The following is a 20298-nucleotide window of genomic DNA, read 5'->3' on the forward strand; positions in this document are numbered from 1 at the left end:
ATAACGGCTGATCTTTACGAATTGGATTAAAACTTATAGCGGAACAAGATCGTGAAATGTCAGAATTTTTTAACAGACTAAATAGATAGGTCAATGGATCGGCGGAAGTTATAAGACAATATGAAGAATTTGTACATAACTGTTATAAATAAAAACTTACAGTCCAGTTTCTTCTACAACAGCTGCTAGCATGAATCTCGCTGATCTTGTTGTTGCTATATCATCAACGTAAACCCCCATCTCTGACCTGTCGAAACTGGAACAGAAAATTCAAAATTAGAAAACTAATATATGAATTACTTAAAATGGTAGGGCTTTGTGCATCTGGATATGTGCCACCTACTCATCAGGTATTCTACTGCAAAACAGTATGTAATTACAGGCACGAGGGACATAACATCTTAGTTCCCAAGGTTGGTGGCGCATGGGATATGTAAGCGATTGTTAACATTTCTTACAATTCCAATGTCTATGGGCATTGGTGACCACTTACCATCAGGTGACTCATGTGCTCGTCCGCCAATATACATATACTACAAAAAAATAGAAAATGATATTTACTATTAGTCACAAAATTCAGTTTAAGACGTTTCACGTATGATATTTAAAATACATAGGTAGGAGGCTACTTGGAAAATGGGCTATTTGATGGCAATTGACGCCAGAAAATTCGATGAAATATTAGACAGATATTATCACGCATTTTGCACTGAAATACTAAATAATATATATAATATAATAGCAAGCTATTTAACCTGGACCAACCTTAACAGTCGTAAAATTATCTTTAATCAGAGTATCAAAATAATTTCTCGCAGAGAAAATTACACAAGGTTAACTTAATTCAGGGTTTATAACCAAAGAATCTTTTGTAAGATATAATAAATTCCATATAAATTCACAGTGTCCTCTTATAAAATAAATAAGCCACGACGCAGACGTTTCTTTGTTTAGGATTACGTTTGAGATGTCTAGATTCCAGACACGAAAACATTTAGTCCCTTTGTAGGAATGCTTAAAACAGAGAAATGTATTTTTATTTGTCACATTTATAAAGTAAGGGAGATTGGTTGATATATTTGTGTAGAGATAAACATAAATAAATAGATTTCTTTGTTATTTTGTTATATATAAAGCACGTCTTAGGAATGAAACGATCGCCTCTTGGCTATTTATTTGTTATATTGAATATTGTAAATAATTTTAAAACTTTACAAAAACAAAAAATAAACTCTGACTATCCTTCGTCGTTTTCTTTCAGGTCAGGTTATTTTATTTTTTAAATCGATGTTTTTTGACTTTGACTGCGATAAGTGCGATGCTTATATAATATTAAACAAACGAATTTGAATTTGTTTTAAATATGTTTTACTCGTATAGAGTAGAGCCAAAGAAGGTTTATCGAGAGTTTGTATGTCTGAATTTATCCAATTAATTTTTTTATATGGTTATATTTTAGCACATTACTCAGTATGTATCACGTAGTATGGTTTTGATGATAACACCGGAAGGAAAATTGCTATTGTCGAATTAAATTCAGCCATTTATGTATCACTAAAAAGAAACTGATATTACTAAAGAAAAAACAATGAGGCATTTTTATATTGAATGCATTCAAGAGCCTTACTTTATGGAAATAATATTAAGATATTTTGTCTCATTTCACTTACTTGTCGTCATCATCTTCATTGCTTCCAGAAGCAGTATTAGTGGGTCTGTCATCTGGAACTTCCACGAACTTCTGCGTCTGTGCTAAATTCTCTATGACAACAGCGGCTGTACCGCTAGAGACTGCTGAACCGATAGCCGAAGAGGTCTTCGCCACGCGTTGCTTTTTGGCGCGTTGCCGAATTGCCTGCAAATATGAACTTCAATTTATTGACAGAATAAATACTGACAAAAGCGAAAACTCTATATAATTAAAAGTAAGCAATAATCACAATCAAATTGATGATGATAATGATATCCTTCTAGTGATTAGAGCCAATTATGGACATTTGCATAACCAGAGAAGCTTTTTTTATAGAATAGGTAGGCGGACGAGCATATGGGCCACCAGATGGTAAGTGGTCACCAACGTCCATAGACACTGGCACTGTAATAAATGTTAACCATCGCTTACACCGCCAATGCGCCATCAACCTTGGGAGATGGAAGATTTTATGTCCCTTGTGCCTGTAATTACACTGGCTCAACTCTTCGAACCGGAATACAACAATACTAAGTACTGCTGTGGTGTGGTGGAATATCTGATGAGTGGGTGGTACCTACCCAGACGATCTTGCACAAAGCCCTACCACCAGTATATACTACCAACGCATTGCCGGTCTATGAGGCACCTAGTTATTATAATACATCAGTTTTATTTGATCAGTCACGATGTCGTCGACAAATAAATGTTATACGCTACGAATGTAAAATGAAAACATTCAACATATTTGGTTTGTTAAATAAACAAAACAAATTTAAATTACCGTTCGCTACGTATACGGATTAAATCAAAATAGTTTATTCAATTCGTATAAAGCGTATTTTTTAAATATTTCGAATAAGAAAAAACCTCGATCCTAAAACGTTGTTGATAATATTTATTGAATCCACTTAAGAGGTAGGTTCGATATACTTATACCTTTTTTTCGTTGGTCTAGTGGCTAGATATATGGCGGCAGATCCCGCGGTCCTATCTACATATCACGGGTCGGGCCGATAAGAGGTTATTGGGTTATTCTGTCAAGATTCTCAGTAGCAGTTCTGGAAGTTGGAAGTACAAACATGGACCTCGGAAGCACATAAAACCGTTGATCTCGCGCCTGGACTCTTTCCGGTGATATTTCGAATGTCAAATCAATAATTAAAATTTAGTAAGCTATATTTTTTTGCTTATTTTGACAGTATTCATTAACAAAAAATAAAAATCTGTATTCTTATAAATTCGTTAAAATATTACCAAAGGTACAATATATTATGGTAAAATGCTAATTATCTTAAAGATATCCAAAGAATCTTGTATATAATGCCTCGACATACATATAGTTTGAATGAAATGAATATTAATGAGATATTTTCTTCTGGAAACAAATAAAAAAATCGTGATAAACCAATTCTAAAATAATTGTAACCTTATAAGTGTCATACTGCTTTGAGAGGCCTCTTCCTGGTTACGGAGAAGGGTTGCTGTCTAATTTGCTTATGTCCAGCTGTTTATTTTATAACTTAAATACTAGATGGCGCTGTGTCATTTTTAAAAAAGCTATCATTAGCATTTTTTTTACTATATAATGTGAATAATGACATATGTTAGTGTTGTGTAATTGTGTAAAAGCCGAGATAGCCCAGTGGTAAAAACGCGTGAATGTTAACCGATGATTGTGGGCTCAAACCCGGGCAAGCACCACTGAATTTTTATGTGCTTAATTTGTGATTATAATTCATCTAGTGCTTTACGGTGAAGGAAAACATCGTGCGAAAACCTGCACACCAATCCGCATTGGAGCAGCGTGGTGGAACAAGCTCCAAACCTTCTCATCAAAAAGGGAGAGAGGAGGCCATAGCCCAGCAGTGGGACATTCACAGGTTGTTACGAGTTTAATTGAAGAATAAAGGTGCAAGATGAAGAAAAAAAATTATAAACCCTATAGCAAAATCTGGTAAAGTAATAAATCTGAAATAAATAAAAAAAAAACTGTAATATATCGAACAGTTAAAGTTATTTTTTACAAATTAAACGGACGAGGATAAAGTATTATATGTTTCAATTCGGTTTATCGTTCATATGTATATGATATGATCAAATGTATACAATAATGTTTCAAAATAATCGGAAAAGTAAGAAAGAGTTCAACATCCAAAGAGTATTTATTCGATAAAGGAAATTGCTAAAGGATTCGTATCGTATTTAAATCTGTTCATTGGTAGTCATCGCGAAAGTTTAAGAAAGGTATCCCACGACCCGGCAAATGGGGTCGGAATGGCATCTTTTATGGGAAATTGGGGACGTCTTTTCGTATAAAGAACGGTGGGTCGTAGTTTATTTATGTTTAAAATAAGAAAATAGTATTAGGTTTTACGAATCGTTTTGAGAAATATTTAAGTCCAGAGTTGATTAAAATTTTATGTACTACTTGATAAATGTCCGCTTAACTAAGCATTAATTAAAATACAACATTTTTTAAATTAAATTATTAGCCTCTACATTTTTTTAATTAAAATACTTCAAACCGTTGATTTTTTAAACTATTTAACTGAGTGTATTATTATTTATTTAAAATGATAGGTACACTGGAAAATGGGTTACCTGATAGTAAGTGATCACCACCACCCAATGTAAGACATTGTAAGAAATATTAACCATCCCTAACATCGCCAATGCGCTATCAATCTTGGTAACTGATATGTTATGTTCTGTGCTGGCTCAATTATCTTTCAAACCGAACAAAACCAAGCTCTACTGTTCGGCGCTAGAATAAGTGATAAGGGTACTATTACCCAGGCGGGCTTGCACAAAGACCTAGCAAGTAAATGATTGTCTGACGACTTGACGCAATTGTCTCTTTTGTCGATGTAATAAGTTCATGTTGGATGCCGACACGAAATTGGTTTAACTGTTATAGGATTTTGTAATCTATATGAAATATTGTTCTGCTAGTCGATGAAATAAATTAATTGAATTTGCTTTTTAATTACTGTTTCTTATTTGAATAATAACGTTCTAAGCTTCGCAACAACATTAATATTAGTATTTTTAATTTTGCTTTTTTTGGTAATGTATTTTATTGGTACTGATACTAGGACTTTTCTATAAGAACGAACTCGAAAATCATTACATAAATCGGTCGTGAAATGTCAGAAAGTGATATGCGATATTGACCACAATAATTATAACATTTAAAGAATACACGCCTCAAAATAGTATATCACCGTAAGTAAGTTATCAACATTATACGATTGAGTGACGAAGTGAGTTCTTACAGAACAGTGCTGCATTTCGCACTCGTTTACGAGCTAGGACAATATTAAGATATGTAAAAATAGCTTACAATATTTTATCAATTTCTGTAACTTACCTTACAAAAGCTTTTATATACGAGTATATAAAAGCTTTCGTATTGTTAAGTGTTAAGGTCGAACATCCTGTATTTATAGCCTCTTTTACCTTTAAGATGTGATCTATTTGCAATAGACAAAAGTTTACGAGCGACCTTTTTTCTTTGCAAAGTGTGCGATTCGTATTTGCAATTCGATTTGGGGATATTTTATTTTAAGCCAGCGGTAGAGTGAATTTTAAACGATTTATTACGTATTCGTTGATAACTATTAATGTGATTTTTGGTGTGCTCATGTAATGGTTTTATGCTGGTAGCACCACCCACTCATCAGATATTCTACCGCACAACAGCAGTACTTGGTATTGTTGTGTTTCGGTTTGAAGGGTGAGTGAGCTAGCGTATAATATCTTAGTTCCCAAGGTTGGTGGCGCATTGGCGATTTAAGCGATGGTTAACAATTCTTACAACGCCAATGTCTTGGGCGTTAGTAACGACTCACTATAAGGTGGCCCATATGCTCCTCCGCCTACCTATACTATAAAAAAAATCATGTAAGCCAAGGATATGACGCCCTCTTATGCCATCATTCTCCATATCTGTCACCGCTCTCTACTAATTTGTGTGGGATGGCGTGTATATAAGCTTGCGTTGCGTTGCTATATATTAGATCCTTACATATGAAATTAGCGTTTTGTCGTACTGGCCACTTTGATCTGAAATATCTCCTCTTTGGTTAAGAATTCCAAATTCAAATTTATAAATTCATTTAGCTGGTACATTTGAGTTTTGAAAACAGTCATTAATTTGTTTTTTCCTTATTATTTTTTTCTTTGGCGTCGCTTATTACCGCACAATGGAAAACATAAAATATCGGTATATTTACGAGTACGAGTTCTACCGTGGCACCAGTGCTGCAGAAACAGCTCGAAGGATTAATGATGTGTACGGCGCTGGTGTCGCAAAAGAAAGCACGGTACGTTTTTGGTTTCAACGTTGTCGTTCTGGAAATTTCGACCTTCAGAACCAACTCCGTGGACGGCCGGAGACCAAAGTGGAAAATGAAGAATTAAAGGCTATTGTGGAAGCGGATCCATCACAAAGCACTTCAGAGATAGCTGCAGACTTCGGGGTAAGTGATAAAACTGTATTAATCCACTTGAAACAAATCGGGAAAGTAAAAAAACTTGAACGATAGGTACCCCATGAATTGAGTGAATCGAACTTGCAAACACGCGTTGACTGCTGTTACTTTGCTCAACCGACACAATAATGAAGAGATTTTGAATCGAATCAGTACTTGTGATGAAAAGTGGATACTGTACAATAATCGGAAGCGCTCGTCGCAATGGCTAAACCCTGGAGACCCAGCCATATCCTGCCCTAAACGAAAATTGACTCAAAAAAAGTTACTTGTGAGTGTTTGGTGGACTATGTGGATAATATTATCAGCAACTGCAAACCTTGAAGGAAGAACTAGCTGCTAAACAACCGAGATTGGTCAATCGCTCTAGGCCACTGCTGCTTCACGACAACGTAAGACCACACACTGCACAACAAACAACCACTAAGTTAGATGAGCTACAATTGGTAAGTCTGCGACCTCCACCGTACTCCCCGGACCATGCTCCAACAGAATACCATTTTTTACGGAATTAGGATAACTTCTTACAAGGAAAAAAATTCAACTCCGATGCGGAAGTCCAAACCGCCTTCAAAGAGTTTATTGACTTTCGCCCCCATGGTTTTTTTAGTAAAGGGATCAATGAACTACCTATGAGATGGCAAAAGTGCATAGATAACAACGGTGCATACTTTGATCAATTAAATATATTTTACAAAAAAAAAATGACTTTATATTCCTCCCGTACAAACGATAATTTCATATGTAAGGACCTAATAATAACAAGAAAATTAAACTTATTTTATAAACAAAATTCTATTATAGATTCGAGTTCATATTTATTTATTGGCTGTATTTAATTGTAAATAATTTCAATAAATATCAATTTGGATTTTTCACATCTGTTGAGAATCCCACGACGGTTATATTTTCATTCTTAATTTTATTTTGAAGTGGTATGTATGTATATGTATAAGTTTCCCTGTGTATTTAAGTTTTTAGGGGGTAATAACTACTTACAGTTTTAATAAGAGGCATAATATGAGCTGATTGAGAACGCAACAGGAAGCTCTTCTATTTTGCACTAGAACTGTGTGTAAGCCTGTCTGCGTGGATTCCACAACTAATTTTACAACTAAAGAGCAATAAATTGTTTTAAAGAGAGTGTGCTGAGTGAGTCGTAATTGCAGGCATTAGGACATAACATGTCAAACACTGTGGTGGCCGGCGCATTTGTGTTGCTATGAGCGAAAGGATCACTTATGATCACGAAACCCACTTCATTTGTCTTACTAAAATAAAAAAGGCATAATTGTTGTCGGCGTATTTCTCAAATTACTACTTTATTAGCAGGGCTCTTAAGGCTTGTTATTATTTGACATACCTTAAATATATAATTATTATCCGAACACTTACCTTAAAAATTTTATAGTATAGAAACATCATGATGATACAAGGTATGTAGAAGGAACCAAGTGATGAGTATATGACGTAGTCGGTGCTATTGAAGAGACATTGGTTGGGGCTTCTGTCCGGGGTATTATTCAGTCCGAGCACGACGGGCGAGCCAATCGCGCCGGACACCAGCCAAGCCACTGCGATCATGACCCAAACGCGAGCGTTGCTCTTGTGCTTCGCGTATTTTATTGGCTGGGTGACTGCTATATACCTGGAGGTAAAAAATATTTTAATTAATTAGAAAATAAATATAAACATGCCTACAAACTTCAGTGCGAAATTCAAAAAGCAGTTGATTCTGCGCTTAAACTCTTTCTGGTCGTGTCGGTTTTGCCGTCCCATCGGATTATGAGAGTGGGGGAATAGTGTGTACCTATATTAACGCACACACTTGTCCACTATAAAATTCAATGGGGAGTCAATGAATTCGGTTGGGTCAACTGTATTTCTGATGATGCCAAGATACAATGGGCCCCCACATTAACGGATTGGCAAGTAAACTAAGCTCACCCTGGACCATTTTAGTTATTTTCACAATATAATGTCTTACGGCATTATACTGTGAGGTAATACTGCCAATATTAATACGATATTTGTGCTGCAGAAGACGAATATTCGCGCCTACCTACCTAAATAATCTCTAAGACAGAAATTTAAAGAAATTAAAATATTGGTTGTTGCTCCTCAATATATATATAATGTTTTGTATGTATGGAAAAATATTAACAATTTTGTAAGAACATGTGATACTTATAACATTGGTATACAAGGAACAATAACAAACTAATTACTCCTATTATTCGACTGCATAGAGTTAGTAACTGTTTGATGTGCTATGGAGCGAGCTATGCTCGGAGTATCTTTGAAGGATAAGATCAGAAATGAGATTATCCGGAAAAGAACCGGAGTCACCGACATGGCTTGCGAAATTAGCAGGCTGAAGTGGCAGTGGGCTGGTCACGTATTTCGTAGGACCGATGGCCGTTGGAGCAGACGAGTCCTAGAGTGGAGGCCGCGAATCGGCAAGCGCAGCGTAGGGCGCCCTCCAGCCAGGTGGACCGACGACCTTAAGAAGGTGGCGGGCACCAACTGGATGCGGAAGGCGGAGGACAGGGAGCTTTGGCGCACCTTGGGAGAGCCCTATGTTCAGCAGTGGACAACGATTGGCTGTTGATTGATTGATTGGGAAATTGTATACGATTGTACAACAGGATCCTAGAAAGAGTTCAAATTAACCCAATTTAAATTTTTTTTTTAAAAAAACGTTGTTTGTGAGTTTATGGATGGATAGAACATCTTGGGAATGAATCGATCACCTCTTGGCTTTTTTTAAATTTTTGTTAATAAGACAATAAAAAAGTAATTAAATTAAATTAATTAGTTTTAAAATTTATATATATTTTTAATATGACGATTCATAACTACTTGAATAATGTATATTCTTGATTTTAACTTAGATTTTATACGTCAACTAGTCACAATCAATCAATCAATCAATCAACAGCCAATCGTTGTCCACTGCTGAACATAGGCCTCTCCCAAGGTGCGCCAAAGCTCCCTGTCCTCCGCCTTCCGCATCCAGTTGGTGCCCGCCACCTTCTTAAGGTCGTCGGTCCACCTGGCTGGAGGGCGCCCTACGCTGCGCTTGCCGATTCGCGGTCTCCACTCTAGGACTCGTCTGCTCCAACGGCCATCGGTCCTACGACATACGTGACCAGCTAACTGCCACTTCAGCCTGCTAATTTTGCAAGCTATGTCGGTGACTCCGGTTCTTTTCCGGATAATCTCATTTCTGATCTTATCCTTCAAAGATACTCCGAGCATAGCTCGCTCCATAGCACGCTGAGCGACTTCAAATTTGTGGACTAGTCCCGCAGTTAGTGTCCACGTTTCGGCACCGTATGTCATGGCAGGTAAGACGCATTGGGTGAAGACTTTCGTCTTCAAAGATTGCGGTATAGACGACTGGAGGACTTGACGAAGGTTGCCAAATGCTGCCCATCCCAAGCGAATTCTTTGATCGGCTTCCTTCTCGAAGTTGTTCCTACCGACTTGTATTATCTGTCCTAGGTAGGTATACTCACTAACAACTTCGAGAGGTTTCCCCTCGATGTATATCGGTCCCGGCACGACATGCCTATTGAACATGACCTTGGTCTTGTCCAAGTTTATACCGAGACCGACACACCGGGAAGACTCTGCTATGATGACGATATCGTCGGCAAATCGAAGGTGTGAGATGTACTCGCCGTTTACATTGACTCAATACTCAGTCCAATCCAGCGTCTTGAAAACGTCTTCCAACGCGTTGATGAACAGTTTCGGGGATATTACATCCCCCTGTCTCACCCCTCTGCGCAGTTGAATCGCCTTCGTCTTACAGTCCTGGATGTGGACAGTCATTGTAGCGGCGTTGTACAGACATCTCAGTACCTCGATATATCTCCAGTCGATATGACATCTCTGCAATGAGTCGAGCACTGGCCAGGTTTCGATGGAGTCGAAGTCTTTCTCGTAGTCCACAAAAGCCATACACCGTACCGTGCCATACCCGTGGGAATCAGTATTGACGACCAGCGCGCCCCTCTTATACGCCATTTCTCCGAGGAGCTCCCGGTCGTTGACCAAGGCGAGATTAGGGTGGCTCTAGAACAGCTTAAAAACATCAAAGCCCCGGGAGATGACGAATCACAACAGAGTTGCTTAAGGCAGGCGGGACTCCGGCCCTGAAAGAGCTCGCAAGCCTCTTTAATTCCGTCATCCAACATGGCAAGACCCCGGAAACGTGAAGTGGGAGTGAGGTGGTACTGTTTTGCAAGAAAGGTGATAAAACCCTCTTGAAAAACTACAGACCAATCTCCCTCCTGAGTCACGTGTATAAGCTGTTCTCAAGAGTCGTCACGAACCGTCTCGCCAGACGACTTGACGAGTTCCAGCCCCCAGAGCAAGCCGGCTTTCGATCAGGCTACAGCACCGTGGACCACATCCATACTGTTCGGCAGATTGTACAGAAGACAGAAGAGTACAATCAACTAGTCACGCGTGATTGAAATTCATCGGAACGTACAAAGTTTCTGATTTGTAATATTAGTGAGCTCGTCTTTCCTTTAATCTTGCTTAAATAGCAATAGAAGATAGTGCACTTTGAATTGCATGTACTTGATAATTACTCAAAGCAATTATTGTGTTCCGTTGCGAGGTATATGAGCCAGTGTAATTACAGACATAGGGATGTAACATAGGACTGCGTTGTTAGCGTATTACCAATGATTTATAGTTAAGCCATTTACATTATTAACTGAAAGCCTTATATATTAGCGCCCGAGCGCGTCTAAATTGTTAATATACATATCTTATATTCATATATAATTATAATGTGTAAAATAAATTAATGTACTTATAATTAGAAATGACAATTATAAAAATACTAGTTTTCGTTATCGGCTCAGCACGCGGGAGATGTCAGGTGATGAGGTTTATAATGATCATTTCAGTAGTTATTTCGTTCAGTTAATAACGGAGAAAATAGGCTGTAACAGACAGACAGACACGAAAGTCATCTCATAACTATTTCGTTTATGTATCGGATAAAACCCTTAAGTTGGTAAATAAAAACTATAGCTTAATTGAATTTACCAAAAGCATTATTCCCTATTGAATGCATAGTACGGGTATATTAATTTAAAATGTTTTCTGTGAATAATTTCTGTGTGGATTGACAGCTTTGAAGATATGATAAGATATTTGAATAGAAGAATGGGTGGACAGTTCGCGTGTGCGTATAAAAATATTTTATAACAAAATTGTTTTTATACGAGTACCATATCATAGATTATTTATATTGAATTTTAAATCGATTTTTATGTACATTTTTGCTGCTCCGATGCGGATTGCTAGATACACATGACGCACGTGATAAATTATTACCACAAATTAAGGACTTCAAAATTCAGCTGAACCTAGACTTTTTTTTTTTTATAGAATAGGAAGGTGGACGAGCATATGGGCCACCTGATGGTAAGTGGTCACCAAACGCCCTTAGACATTGGCATTGTAAGAAATGTCAACCATCGCTTATAGCCAATGCGCCACCAACCTTGGGAACTAAGATTTTATGTCCCTTGTGCCTGGCTCACTCACCTTTCAAACCGGAACACAACAATATCAAGTATTGCTGTTTTAAGGTAGAATATCTGATGAGTGGGTGGTACCTACCCAGACGAGCTTGCACAAAGCCCTACCACCAGTTGACTGAGTGACGCGGGTTATTTATTAGATAAGCTAACCAACGCCTTTACTTATAAACGTTGTTAAGAGATTACACTAAGTTTCTAGCCGGTACTTCTCGGTAGAATGTACATTCCGAACCGGTGGTAGCTTTACTATTTATTCAATACTGTAACATGATAATTCGAAACATAATTTAGTTTGTTAATTGATTTCTTACTTTATCTTTCTGTCATAATTGATTTGACATTCGTAAGAAGAAGACACAGCATTGTTTAACTAATCACCCCTACAATAAACAAAATAATATATAAACCTTAAGTAATAAGTCTTAAGCATTTTTCTATTGAATTTTCAAAGTAAGAAATCATTATAACTTGGAGGAAGAATTATTGATAGCATTGAACGCTCGGTTGGATCCGTATCGCGCTCAACCCAACTTATTATCAAGTAAGGATTGATTCGGTACCTAATGAAGCATGTGACATTAATGCTTTAGACTTCAATAATTCCAAATAAATTTCTCTTATTCATATTGTGCCTTAAGTGCAGATGTCCCAGTGGTTAGAACGCCTGAATCTTAATCGATGATCGCGGGTTCAAGCCCGGGCAAGTACCACTTTTTCATTTCAGAGCGTCGTGGTAGCATGCGGAAGCGATCCCGTGGCGCTCCTTGTTATGACGGAAAGGGTACCGCTGGTTTTTTAGTGGGTATTCCGTTGTTTGGGGCGCACTCAGCGCCTTGGACATCGGCGAGCCCCATATACTCCCCCACTGTTCCCGTGGGGGAAACGCGTAATGCGTTTTTCCAGCGATAAAAAAAAAGATCCACTTTTTCATGTGCCTAATTTGTATTTATAATTCATCTCGTGATTGACAGTGAAGGAATACATCGTGAGGAAACCTGCATGTATCTAATTTCACTGAAATTCAGCCACATGTGTATTCCACCAACCCGCATTGGAGAAGCGTGGTGGACTAAGCTCCATACCTTCTCCACAAGGAGAGGAGGCCTTAGCCCAGCAGTGGGACTTTTTATATATATACAAGAGCTATAAATAAAAAGGTAAGTTGAGGTTCTTCTTCTCTACTACTTTTATTTGTTGGTAGTGTTGTGTGTGGTGTGTGTGTGTAGTGTGCAAGCCCGTCTGGGTAGGTTCTACTCACGTTCAGATATTTTTAAAATGTTGAAATGTTCGGTTTGAAGGTTGAGTGAGTCAGTGTAACTATCAAAGTTAGTTGCACATTGGCGATGTAAGGAATGTTTAACATTTCTAACAGCGCCAAAGTCATTACATTGCGCCACTTAACATTGGGTACCTTATTTGCCCGACCGAAGACTTATTTTATAAAATAACACAAATTAAGAAAATTTAAACTCAGTGAGGGCCGATTTGTAACCGCAATTTCCAGTGGTAACTTCATTTTTGTCTTTTATGATATAGGTGGACGCTAAGTGATCACGACTACTTTACGAGTATTACATTAGGAGTATTAACGTCACCTACAAAACCAATGTCCCACCAACCATGGGAACTAAGATGATATATCCCAAATTCATTGACATAACAACACTTTAACAATACTTATAAAACATTCTTGAATTGATTTTCATTGCGTTTCTTTCTAAGTTAACTTATAAAACTTTCTGTATTCTGCCCTTTAGAAGATAACGTCGTCCAGTAAATCCCATATAGTTAGCAGATGCGCATTAGTTTTAATAACTATATTTCGCCTCTAATCAAGATTCCACAGGTGATTAATCCTCTGCTTAATACTCTTAGCCTGAAAAAGGTTCAGCCGAGTAATTACTATCTAGCATTGTGGTGTAATTTAAATACATAAGATAAAGATTATTAAAGGATCCACTCTCAAAGGATTGACTAAACCTAATTAATATTGTAAATAAATACTTTATACAATATTAAGTATTTATTTCAAAGGATTTATATCATAACAGCCTTTAAATATCCCAGTACTGGACTAAAGTATTTTTTCCTCTTAAGAAGCTTGGAGTTTATTCCACCACGCTGCTCTAACTTGAGTTGGTAGCCTTGACAAATTTTCCTTCTTAAACAGATGTTATGGTAATCGGCTCGAATCCGAAATATTCAAATCAAATTAAATAAAAATATTTTTATTCAAATATACTTTAACAATAGCCGAGACGGTCTAGTGGTTAGAATGCGTGAATCTTAATTAATGATTGTGGGTTTAAGCCCGGGCAAGCACCACTGAATTTTCATGTGTTTAATTTGTGTTTATAATTCATCTTGTGCTTGACGGTGAATAAAAACATCGTGAGGAAACCTGCATGTGTCTAATTTAATTGAAATTATGCCACATGTGTATTCTACCAAACCGCATTGGAGCAGCGTGGTGGAAAGCGCTCTAAACCTTCTCCTCAATAGCGAGAGGAGGCCTTAGCCCAGCAGTGGGACATTAACAGGCTGTTACTGTTACTGTACTGTAGACTTTAACAAACAAACCGAAGAAGCACTCAGTTGTAAATCTTTAACAAAAAAGATGACATACAATTATTTAGTACTCGAGATCACTTTTAGGTGAATCTGTGTTTTTTTAGATATATGTTCAGAAACAGAGTGATAGGTTTTACTAATAAGATAATTTTTGACAACTAATTGAAGCCTGCTTTGTGGAAACTCAAGTATAACATTGGTTAAAATTTGCATTCTAACCACTAGGGCTATATGTTAAAATAAGGCGTATTAACTTAAAAGAATTATAATAAAAAAAATATATATATGTATCTGTATATGTTTTTTGCTACTGTTGCAACACGATTGTTTTGATCCATTTTCAAAGCCAGTGAACGGCAGCAGAGCAAAAATATTAAATATTCTCCATTCCCAAAGCGATAAGCAACTTCTTGCAATTCAAGCATTTTTCATTTTAATATTAAAGTCCAGAGAGCATTCGTTAACAGGAAACAGATGCGGAACCATATTTCAAGTGTAATTTAGTACATTTATCAAGCTTAATAGTCGAAACAAATTTAAAAAGTAAAACGTTTAAGATAAATGAATGATATTATATATTTCGTAGCAATTTTTTGTGGGTACAATCGTTAAAGCATTGCGATCTACTGCATGGACGAACGAATTAATGATGGACCAATGATATAACCATTCGAAACTTAAAGTAACTACGATAGTAATTGTAGTGATTTATCAAATTGAACTCAGTAGGAAAGATAAATTTTGTGAGGAAAAATCCAGTTTTCGAATAACTACCCACATATTTACACACACATATTAACACTTTACACATAATTACCACAAATAAATGTTACCACCTACACAGAAACAGTGAAAGTTTCAAACCTTATTAATATATAGAAGCATCATTATAAGTTTAAACTAAATTATTTTCCTAAGTAAAAAAATTTGCGTCTGTAAAAAAATCCGCAAAACTCCTTTAAGAGACAAAATCGTATTAACAGTAACCGATACTCGGTTGCATTACCCCAAACCACATTGCCATGATTGCCTAAGGACATTATAATGTGTAACTAAAATTAAACAAGGAGACTATCCAGATTATTTGGTAATCTAATTATTGAATCCGTGAATGCCGCAAAGGTTAATCCACTTAATAATATGAGGTCCCCATTGAAATTGATATTTAATTGAATGTGCGTTGTACCACAAATAAAACCCATTGAAATAAAGCCTCAAATAATTTAGGAGAACACGGAACCAAAGATATTAAAAAATCCATTATACCGTTATATATGTAATTTCAAGTAACCAAAATGGATCAGTGGTTACAATGTGACTAAACCGAAACTTAACTCACCCAGGCAAGCACTACTGCTTAAAAGAGAGCTCTGCCGAGCCACGAGCGGAGCACAGCACAGGAGAGGCCGCGGATGCGTTATTCCGCACACGATACGTACACGATTCCGCAGCCTCTCCGATCCGTGCGTGAAAAAAGGGTATTAGCTATCTCCGTTCCAAATTTAATCCAAAATTATTATTTTTTTTTTCAAAATCCTTACAGTAGTTTTTGTGTGAGAGAGTAACAAATACCTATTTATCCTCACAAACGGACGCGTTTATGATATTAATACGTTTATGTATAAAATAACGAATAAAAATGCTTGTAACAGCCTCCTTGAATAAAGTATATTTTGATTTGATTTTGCACTTCGACGCATGGTTTGGTTGGTGAAATTTGGTCGCGATGTTGGAGTGTAGTGGGGATTTAAGTGCTTTAGTGAATAATTTCAATATGAATTTCAATTTATATTATATGTTAAAATCATTCAGGTCGCTATGCGCTCGATATTTGCAAAAGTTTGATATAATCATTACTATTTTTATAAACGCTAAGGTTGGTTACGTTTTGGTAATCATATAATGATGACATTTTTACTTGAAATAAAAATGTTTCGGATAGAATTTTGCTTGACAATTGTTAAATACTAAACAATTGTCAAGCAAAATTCTATCTAAATTGTTTTAGGGGGAGAATGGACTATCTTATGGTCAGTTGTCACCTTCCATATATAGTGACCTTTAGAATCATATACCAGTATTTACGCTGTCGACGACACTGCCATTGCACACTGGCTCAAACTTGTTATGTCACTGGTGTCCATAATTACAGCCCATGCTATCAGAGCTGATATTAGATGCAAAATAATTTAAAATTTAACTGACAATAAAATATATGGGGTATAAACGGTGTCACTCTAGAGAAACACTCTCATAGCCATAACTTCCTATGTACTTAGAATTACGAGCACACATTAACTAGTAGCTTTCTTACTAATCGTTTAGCACCCGAAGTTATAACGGTACTATATAAATGGAATAAGTAGCGATATATTACATGACATTAAAATAAACATATTATCTAGTTATAAAAAAAAAACCTAGTTAGCGTTATTTAAGGGTTTGTAAAAAATGTTAACCATCGCTTACATCACCAATGCGTCACCAACCTTGGGAACAAAGATCTTATGTCCCTTGTGCCTATAATTACACTGGCTCACTCACCTTTCAAACCGGAACACAACAAAACCAAGTACTTCTGTTTTGCGGTAGAATATCTGATGAGTGAGTGGTACCTACCCAGACGAGCTTGCACAAAGCTCTACCATCAGTAATCTATGTTTTTCATTATGGATTCACAAAAAAAAATGGACGAATGTCGGTGAAGTTGCTTTTGAAACTTTAGAAGTTAAATCAAAGTGGATATAAGTAGTTTAGTGGAATAGTGTTTTATTATAAATAAAAACATATTAATCAAAAACTGTTTGTAGTGAATAATATATCAGTGCTATTAACAAATTGCATGGAAAATTTAAATACATATAAGGTTTGTTTATTTTAATTCTTCTTCTGTAAATATATTTATTTATAATATTTATTTATTTATTTATTTATTGACACTTTATTGCACCCAAACTTAAAACTAAAAATTACAATTTTTAAACAAAAAAGTTGCCTGAGGCGGCCTTATCGCTAAGCAGCGATCTCTTCCAGGCAACCTTTGGGCAGAGGATCATAATATTTATAAATGGGAAGGGTACAAGCCAGTTTACCTATATACTACATACACTACTACATACATAATACATATATACATATATATACTACACTACTATTATATATAATATACATATATACATATATATATATATATATATATATATATATATATATATATATATATATATATATATATATACATATATATATATATATATATATATATATATATATATATATATATATATATACTATAATAAATACATACATAAATACATACATAAATAATACATAATATATTACATAATTTATGTCCTTTTTAATAAATGAAATTGTTATTCGTGTGTGACCGTATTTATATTCTATTAAAATAAAAAAATAAAAACAAAATTGTATTAAAACTAAGAATAATGTTAGTTTTCTTTTTAGTATTCACATGAAAAACCTATTAATTTATTCAAGCGATGAAATATTCGAAGGGAAATTATGTTTTTATTAAATCATACATTATAGAGACGTTTTCTTTTACACAGTTATATTATTTTACATATAGAGATGGTTAATATTTCCTAAAATGCCTATGTGCGGTGACTTACTATCACGTGGTCCATATGCTACCTATTTAAAAAAAAATTGGTTGACAATTATAAAAATATCTGCGGGATTTTATATCTGGTTAAAACCAGTGAAAAATCAGTTTAGGGACGCATATTATGAAAGTAATTTTCTGGAGATGCTACGCTTAACGATAAAGTACGTAACTTGCTGCGCTCGTAAATATGCCATGATGACGTAACTTAAATCCATTCTAAAAGTTATATTTTATAACTTAAATTATAATTTTTAAAAAATTATAAAAAATAGAATTCTGTAGACGTATTTAGAGTGACATATTAAGTTCGAATTGGTGTGCAACGTTTGATATGGAACGATTGCGTGAAACGTTTCTGATGCTTTTTTTTTAATTTATTTGTCTGTTATTTTTAATGATACAAATCAAACCACCACACGTATGCCAAAGGCAAATAATTCACTTTTGATCTCTGATTATTATTATACTGCCTCATGCACTCGCGGATTTTTTCGCCTTCCTTCGCTTTGACGTTTTCGAATTAAGTTTGAATAATAAAAATATATTATGATTTTGAAATGTAAAGAGCGATGTATTTAGTGGAACCGGCCTGTGCTTAAACAATCTTCGGTTAAAATTGACGTCTCCTATCCACCATATATATATAATATATATAACCATATTGCTATAATGTAAAATTATAATACCTGTCGACAGAGATGGCGACTAGATTGAATATGCTTGATGTAGAACACGTGACATCCATGGCGATGTAGCAATCGCACACCACCGCCGGCAGACCCCACACGCCATTGAACTGGAAATGACGATTATTCGGTATTAGGATCGTATATTATCTATATAGTTGAAATTCGATATTGAAATCTTAAATTAATTTGTATGTTTCTAACATTTTTATTTTACTTTCCATTTTATTTCATTGATAATACTGAAGCTCGTCTATAGGCAATAAACAAAAAAAAAAATGGTTGAGAAATAAAGAAGAAAAAGGTATATCGAATTGATTTGTTTTTGCCTTGTAGAGATGTATTAAGTTTGACTAAGATATTTTATAGCTATGGACCGTTTGAACGAATTGAACGTATTCTTTATTTGAAATTCCAAATCATACTTAAGTACGTACATACATAAATATTAGTTTTATTGAATGCGTCAATATTGGAAACGTATAAAAAATATTATATTCAATGTTATAGGAAAAACTTCATAAGTACCTATAGTGCTTTGAACAATCAACAATCAAAAGAAATCAGGAGGAAATGTAAAGAAACCGAACGCTTTGTGTCAGTTTTTTTGTCTACCATCAAAAGTTTTCTTTGGATGGTGTATATGAAGTAGACAAAAAAATCCTACTATTTTTTATATAAAATTAATCTGCGATAAGCGGACTGGCAAATCTCTGATGGAAAGTAGGCACCATCACTAATAGACATTGCTTAAGAAATACTAAACATTCCTGACATCGCCAATGCCCTACAAACCTGGGGAAGTGAGATGATGGCAGTATAACTACAGGCACAAGCCTGTGGTTGCACTGGTTCACTGGTTGTTGCCGTTTGGAGGTAGAATATGTCATGAGTAGCAATCCAGACGGGCTTAACATTAAGTTAAGCGTATAACTACAACAGCCTAATAGTTTTCAGGTATTTTCCAGGATTCATGAAATTCAGGATTAGGCCAATACTAATAAGTTTACGATTCTGAGAAAGAACGTAGAGCCTTTGATTTTTTCTGGTCTCTCCTGTTGCATCAGATTACCTTCCCATCTGATTATGAGAATGAAGAATAGACTAATATTATTAAATTAATTATTTAATCGTGGCCCTTAAAGTTTAATTTTTATTGCGACCAAGTTTCTCAAAATCCTCTTTCTTGAGAACAAAGAAAAGACCAGAGCTCGGTTGAAAATTTTACTTTTATAAGTCCTTAAGAGGTCTTAGTAGTTTTATGTAGTTATTAAAAGTAATCTTTGTTCTGTGTTTTTCAGAACATTAACGAACATTACACTTTACTGATTTTTTTTGTATTATGTTTGTTCGATGTAAAATATCACTTTAGTAGTATGGAATGATATTTATGATCGTCTCCAATAATAGATAGACGGCTTCTCGATATAAAAATGTCAAGTATTTACTCGATAAATAATCATATTAAGGATTATGTTTCCCGCATTTATATTTTATGATTTACACTAATAATTCAGGGGTAACTGAAAAAGTCGAGATGGCCTAGTGGTAAGAACGCATGAATCTTAACCGATGATCGTGGGTTCAAACCCGGGCAAGCACTGCTGAATTTTCATGTGCTTAATTTGTGCTTATAATTCGTCTCGTGCTT

The 20298-nt window shown here is 35.5% G+C and overlaps 1 protein-coding gene across 1 annotated transcript in view; it reads right to left on the reverse strand.

Annotated features, from left to right (window-relative positions):
* The window catches only part of LOC126769510 (dopamine D2-like receptor), a 58161-nt gene that overhangs the window by 10955 nt on the left and 26908 nt on the right, over nt 1-20298 (reverse strand). The window contains exons 2-5 of the mRNA XM_050488368.1: nt 18648-18757; nt 7582-7834; nt 1671-1855; nt 161-256 (exon numbers count right to left, since the gene is read on the reverse strand). Of these exons, the coding sequence (XP_050344325.1) occupies nt 161-256; nt 1671-1855; nt 7582-7834; nt 18648-18757 (644 nt within the window). The remainder of the gene's footprint in view (nt 1-160; nt 257-1670; nt 1856-7581; nt 7835-18647; nt 18758-20298) is intronic.

This window comes from Nymphalis io, chromosome 7 (assembly GCF_905147045.1).
Source record: "Nymphalis io chromosome 7, ilAglIoxx1.1, whole genome shotgun sequence".
Classification (NCBI taxonomy): domain Eukaryota; kingdom Metazoa; phylum Arthropoda; class Insecta; order Lepidoptera; family Nymphalidae; genus Nymphalis; species Nymphalis io.